Source organism: Penaeus monodon, chromosome 14, assembly GCF_015228065.2.
Source record: "Penaeus monodon isolate SGIC_2016 chromosome 14, NSTDA_Pmon_1, whole genome shotgun sequence".
NCBI classification, from domain to species: Eukaryota; Metazoa; Arthropoda; class Malacostraca; order Decapoda; family Penaeidae; genus Penaeus; species Penaeus monodon.
The window spans coordinates 15,104,883-15,111,852 of NC_051399.1; the positions used below are offsets into that span (position 1 = coordinate 15,104,883).

At 42.0% G+C, this 6,970-nt stretch overlaps 1 protein-coding gene across 1 annotated transcript; it reads right to left on the reverse strand.

Moving 5' to 3' along the window:
• Positions 1 to 4,008: 4,008 nt before the first annotated feature.
• On the reverse strand, positions 4,009 to 5,314 carry LOC119580916 (stromal cell-derived factor 2-like; the record flags this gene model as incomplete). Its single annotated transcript, XM_037929150.1, is given in 2 exon segments — positions 4,009 to 4,870; positions 5,093 to 5,314. Coding segments are annotated over 2 exon segments (397 nt in total), but the record flags the coding sequence as incomplete, so codon positions are not given.
• Positions 5,315 to 6,970: the final 1,656 nt, after the last annotated feature.

The window sequence follows — 6,970 nt, forward strand, 5'->3', positions numbered from 1 at the left end:
GGGAGGTAGTGTTATGCGAAGATGGAGTAGTGTTGAGGGAGGTAGTGTTATGGGGAGGTGGGCAATAAGGCTGTAAGGTATTAATAAGGGAGGATGGGGTGGTTGATGTTGGAGGTTGTGGGGGTAGAGGTGTTGAAGTTGAGCTTGCTGGGAGAGTGGAAATGTTCCTTAAGGGTTGATTGTTGGCTACTGTACTAGTAGGTATTGATGAGGGGGTAGTTATTGCAGTGTTCAGAGCCGTGGTCAAAGGAGAGCCTGGGGTCAGGGAATCGGATGGGTTTACATTTTTGGGGCTATTTGATAAAGGGGCAAGCCTCATTGCCCCTAATAGTGGAGGTAAGTTTTCATTACTGGCCATGGTAAGCCTGGATTATGTTGGGGATAAAAACAGTCCACCCCTCAGGGTCCCCTTGAGGGGTAAGGGCTAGATAACTAAATCAGGGGAATACCGTGCCCATGGCTCCCTCAGGCCGTTCAGGACTGGCACAAAGTCAGCCTTTCATCCTTTCAGCACGGCTCTCACACCTTAGGAGGTGGATAGTAGAAGGGTTTGGTGAAGGGACAGAAACGAAAGGTGGGAAGGAAAATAAAGACCATGCAAAATTAGTTGAGTCGAGGGCTGAGTCCCAAGGTTGGGGAGTTCCCCATCATTGGGTCCCAGTCTCCGCCTCCTAAGCCCCCCCACGACAACAACGGGCAAGGGATTGGGGGGTAGGATGTCCTAAACGCTAACAATTTTGGCATTGACATTGACGGTCGGACAGGGAGGGATTCTCCAACAATGTAAACATTAAAGGGGAGTCATTTTGGCAATGTTAGTGGGGTTCTTACGATGACCTCTAGGAAGAGCATTGTACTGATATTGCATCGTAGTCCGTGAGGCAGGCAAGTAAGTCTTCTGTACAATCAGATCAATTTTTGTTATAGATAGGGCAGTTTTCTGGGAGACAGACAGTTCCAGTGCAAGTTCTGAGGGTTGGGTGTGGTTCTGCAGGAATGGGGTTACCGGAGAGATCAGTTAGAGTTGATACTGCTATAGCTTGGGTTTCAGATGTTAATGTGACGAGACGGGAACGGTCGGGTGGGCTTCGGAAAGAAACTTTGCCTAATTCGTTTTGGAGGCACTGCTGGAAGAGGAACGTGTTTTCAGAGTAGGGAGCTGTGGGAGAGATCACGGGAAATCGGTCCAATATGGCTGGGCTAAATAGAGTATTTAAGATATTTGTAGAGATGGGGGTAGTAGAAGGACGGGGGTGTGTATAAGAGGGAGTAGTGTTGAGGGAGGTAGTATTATGGAGAGATGGGCAATAAGGCTGTAAAGTAGTAATAAGGGATGATGATTATGGGGATAGCATTGATAAAGTTGAGCATGTTGGGAGAGTAGGAATGTCTCCTGGAGATTGAGTATTGATTTGGGTGGATAACGTACTAGTAGGTATTGAGTAGGGTGTAGAAGTTGCAGTGTTCGGAGCCGTGGTCAAAGCCTGGGGTTGAGAAATCAGGAGTTTGAATTGGTGGGCCTATTTGATGAAGGACAAGCCTCATTGCCCCTAATAGGGGTATAACATCTTCATTATTGGCCATGGTAAGCCTGAGGTATGTTAGGGAGAGAGACAATCTACCCCCTTGAGGGGTAAGGGCTAGACAACTAAAACAGGAGAATACTGTGCCCATGGCTCCCTCAGGCCGTTCAGGACTGGCACAAAGTCAGTCTTTTATCCTTTCAGCACGGCTCTCACACCTTAGGAAGTAGGAAACGAAAATGTAGGAGGGGAAAAAAGATCATGCAAAATTATTTGAGTCGAGGGTTGAGGCCGAAGGTAAGAGAGATCCCCAGCACTGGGTCCCAGTCCCCGTCTCCTAAGCCCCCCCACAACAACAACGGGAAGGGATGGGGGGAGGGGGGGTGAAGTGTGGGAAAGCTGCAGGCACATATGATATCCCTGCTGAAATGCTAAAGACTGGGGTGAATCCATGGCACAGGGCTTGCATACAGTTTTGACTGCCATCAGGCAGTCTGGTATCATTCCCCCTGACCTGTTGTGGGCGTGATCATTCCTCTCTGAAAGGGGAAAAGGGATCGTTGGGACCGCAGCAGCTACAGTGGCATTACGCTGCTCAGTATACCAGGCAAGGTTTTTGCCCACAGATCTGCAACCACCTACTAAGGTACCCGAGACATGAGCAGTCTTGATTCACTCCTAGCATCCTAGCGCTTCAAGTAATTGTGGAATGCTGGCGTGAGTTCGGTTGTGGGTTGCTTACAGCTCACAATGACATCAAGAAAGCTTTTGACTGGGTGCATCAAGAATCACTATGGGAGATTCTGAGACATAGGAGAATTCCGACACAGATTATTGGCCTAATAGCAAGCCTATATACCAGTAATGAAAGTGCTGTAAAGTGTGGTGGGGGCCTGTCGAACATCTTCCCTGTTAATTCAGGAGTGAAGCAAGGTTGTGTCCTTGCACCAACACTTTCAACACCTGCATGGACTGGTTAATAGGCAGAGCTACTAGCCAAAGTCAGTGTGGAGCAACACTGGGCAATATCAAGGTCTCAGACCTTGACTGTGCTGATGTTGTTATCCTATCTGAGTCCCTGGAGTCACTGGTAACAGGTCTTCATGCATTCAGCAATGAGGTCTCCTGGACCAAGACCAAGATTCAGGACTTTGGGGGCCTGTTCAGTCGATCAATGCTTATGGTGAGGACGTTGAAATCACAAAGAGCTCTGCATGCCTTGGTAGCATAGTCCATATCTCTGGGCTGTCAGACCAAAAAGTCGGTAGATGGACTGGTCTGGCAGCAGGAGCCATGAACTCAATCAAAAAGAGCCTTTGGAGGTGTCAGTACCTATGCAGAAGGACCAAGCTACATGTCTTCAAGGCCTTGATACTATCAGTTTTGCTCTATGGAAGCAAAACCAAGGCACTTGCTAGCAACCAGGAGTCTCATCTTGATGCCTTTTGTAACAAGTCTCTTCGCTGGATCATGGGGTACAGTTGGCAGGACCATGTGTCCAACCAACAGCTGCACCATGAGACTTTTACTTACATAATCTGGGACTGCCAACTCAGGCTATATGGGCACCTAGCTCACTTCCCTGTGGATGACCCTGCCCATCAGGTTGTCTCTTTGCGAGACAATCCTGGATGGAGGAGGCCCGTGGGACAACCTTGGTGGTGGTGGTGGTGGTGGTGGTGGTGGTGGGTGGTGGTGGTGGTGGTGGTGTGGTGGTGGTGGTGGTGGGTGGTGGTGGTGTGGTGGGGTGGGTGGTGGGTGGTGGGTGTGGTGGTGGTGGTGGTGGTGGTGTGGTGGTGGGTGGTGGTGGTGGTGGTGGTGGTGGTGGTGGTGGTGGTGGTGGTGGTGGTGGTGGTGGTGGTGGTGGTGGTGGTGGTGGTGGTGGTGGTGGTGGTGGTGGTGGTGGTGGTGGTGGTGGTGGTGGGTGGTGGTGGTGGTGGTGGTGGTATTGAAATTTCCTGATGTCCCCCCTGCTTATCTGAAGCATATATGTGCCAAGTGGCAGGTTTGTGTTACAATTATCTAATATGCTAAGCCTGAAATGTGTGGGGAAAAGAAACCCTGAGGGGTAAAAGCTACACAATTTAAAATCTAGCCTTTTATCCTTTTAATATGGCTCTCACACCTTAGGAAGTGGGACAGGGGAAGGGGTTGGAGAAGAGAAGGAAAAGGAAAGGGGGAGAAGATACAACTGCAATATTAGTTGAGCTAAGGGCTGAGGCCTAAGGTAGGGATGGTGCCCAACGTGGCCTCAGTCTCCGTCTCCTAAGCTCCTCCACAACAACAGGCATGGGACTGGAAGGGGGCTGAAAGTTTTTCAACAGAAATTGCACCAACAAAGATATGGTTATCAACATTAGGAACAAACAATGTCATGCACTGTATTTGTACTTTAATATCTACACTGAATAAAAATGTGAATGGAATTTTTGACAATAATATTGCAGAGAGAATTATTGCAGTCATGGATTAATAAAACAAAATGGTATTGTACATATTTGTTGCATTTCTACACACACATTCCACTGACCTTGTGCAAAAAACTTTTTCTTCATAAATAAATAAATGTAAAACAGTCTTCTCTTAAAGTCTGCTACAAAATGTATTTTTAACATTATACAGAAATTTATTCATTAAGTATATTGTGAAATTAAAACCAAATATATGGCAAAAAAAAAGGGAATGATCAAAAAAGGAAAATAATTTCAACATTCTAAAATGCTTATATCTAATTGATTTTTCTGTGCTTTTTATTTAGATCTCAATAAGAGCCTAGGGATTTTTAGCAAAAATTAGCAATAGGAGAAGCAATAAGTTACAATTATGATTCTTGGCTGGAAGAATCTTACTTTTTTGAAGAATATATGACAAAAAAGAACCTTTTTTTTAGTTATCAGCTTGTTTATTTTTATTTTTTATGTGACCTATGGTACCATTTTATTTTCCATATCTGATAGATAAATCATAATCCTGTGCACCAATATGTAAACTTAATGACTTTGTAATTACTAGAAAAAAATCCTCTTTTTGGGGGTTACTAAAAGTGCTTTAATTGTCAGAAAGGAACACATAAAAAAAAAAAAATACTGCCATAACTAGTATTTCTAAAAGGATAAATTAAAATGCCTATTCCAAATCAATTTAGGTTTAAAGGTATCTAAGGAGTATACAGTTAGAGTTCACTAGGATCATGGAAAACTCTAACATCTTCAGAAAAATCAGTAGACTTAATAAAAACTCCTTCCATTGTCTGCCACTTTGCTTGGACACCTGGGCGAGACAAGCCTACCACTTCATTCTGTCCATGAATTGGCCTGCCATACTGTTGTCCTGTTACCCCAAGATATCTGTTAATAATACAGAAAAATATTAATATAAAACCCATAAAGTAGATAATTTCATATTCAATATGCTCTTTCATAAACTGCTGTCTCATTTGTTTCTTTTGATAAGTTAAAGCATTATTTTCATTTATATCACTGTTCCATTTCAGATTCAATTTGTATTAAAAAACATCACCATACAAAAGGGAAAAAACATGAATAAAGGATGATAATGTTTGAACTTACACATCAGTATCTATGTGCCTGAACATGATATACTGGTCTCTGCCCCATTCTTCACCATCACAAATAACAAGCCATTCATCCCCAGAATCACCCTCACCATCACTACCAAATGCAGAAATTTCTTGTTGGTCTGACAGAGGTGAGGAGAAGTGGTGTGAATGCAGATTCTTTTTTGTTGCAAGGTGTTCTAGCCTTACTTGCTGACCACATGAAATTGGGGTTCTGAAATATAAATGTATGTCATTAATCATATGCATGGAAAACTTCAATAGCACTGCTGTGGCTTAGGGGCTTATGCTTGCCTAACAGTGACGAAGTCAAATATTCAGTTCATATCCATGAGCTGAGCCACAGTTGATATGAGCAACCACATGCCATCAGACAATGGTTGCACTGCCAAACCTAAATTCCAGATGAAAGTCCAGAAGCCATGAATAAGTAGTTCAAAGATATATAACACAATCCATGAGAAAAAAAATGTAATTCATAAACATGTAATGCAATATCTAATATATTCTCTACATATACACAGTATTTGCCAGTTTATAAAAAGACTTCTCCATGGAAGTAGTATACAAAATTTACTCTGCATTCAATATGCTGTCATCATCAATGCCAAAACTAAGAGTTGGCACTAAATGAGTAGTTAGCAGGTGACAATGTTTCAGTCCACAGCCCATTAAACACAAATAGGCAATTTTTTTCCTCCTTTCACATATATTGACTTTTTGCTGTACACTGTCCATGACATGACATGACATGCTCTCCAATGACCATGATGTCTATGGCCTCACACATCATAACCACAGTGCCCATATGATGCCATTACAGTGAAGCACTGTGGAAAGCATGGCATTCTGCAGTCCTGCTCATCAGTGACAATGGAGGAAATTGAAATAGATGTTGAAATGATTCTCTCCTCATTCAATTTTTTTTTTACATCATTTCAGAGCATAAAAGCTCCCACCACAGTCTGGCATCATTAACCTAATACCTAATAACCTAATTTTTTTTTTTTTTTTTTATTATTATTATTTTTTGTGTGTGTGAAATGTCTTTGCACATAGATGGCTTTGCTAGTGCTTAACCACAAAGGAGTCAATTGGTAAACCTTGTGACCTTACCTGAGTTCACCTCTTCTTGATGTGGAGGGAAAAACATATTTTTTACTAATGCTATAAATAATGATGGTGTTATTTATATTATAGACATAATTACTATAATGTTATAAACATTAGTAACAGCAAAATAGGATAATGTAAAATATTTTTCTTAATCAAGGAAAAGGTAAAATGGACAAAACAGGCAGGACTCGTAATTGGCTCATTGGTGACTTAGTACAAGTGTAGCCATCTATGTGTAAAAAAAATTAATAAAGTAAAATTACAGTGTCGACATTGGGTAAATACCATGAACCCATTTTCTGCCATGTGAACCTTTTTTATGATTTTAAATATAAGTAATATAGGAAGAGCAAGTGGTTATCTATATTCAAAAACTAGAGGCAACTGAAGAGATGGCACATGGTTGTGTTGTGTGGACAGCCTTGGTAGTGCACACAATGGTGTGTTTTCTAGAATGCACAACATTGGGCTGTGGACTGTACATGGCAAAAAGTTGACATGTGTGAAAGGAGCCTCATTAAAACAAAATTATAACAAATGTGGAACTGTTACTAAAGACAAATTAATGGCACTGCCCAGGATTGCAGACTGATGAAACAACATTTCAGTATACTTTTCCCACCAAACACAAAAAAATTTGGTAATAATTTCTGTATATACATATATATATATATATATATTTTTTTTTATCTAGTAATATTACTAGGTTAGGTAGGCCTAGTAATTGACTCCTCTTTTTTTTTCTTTTTTTTTT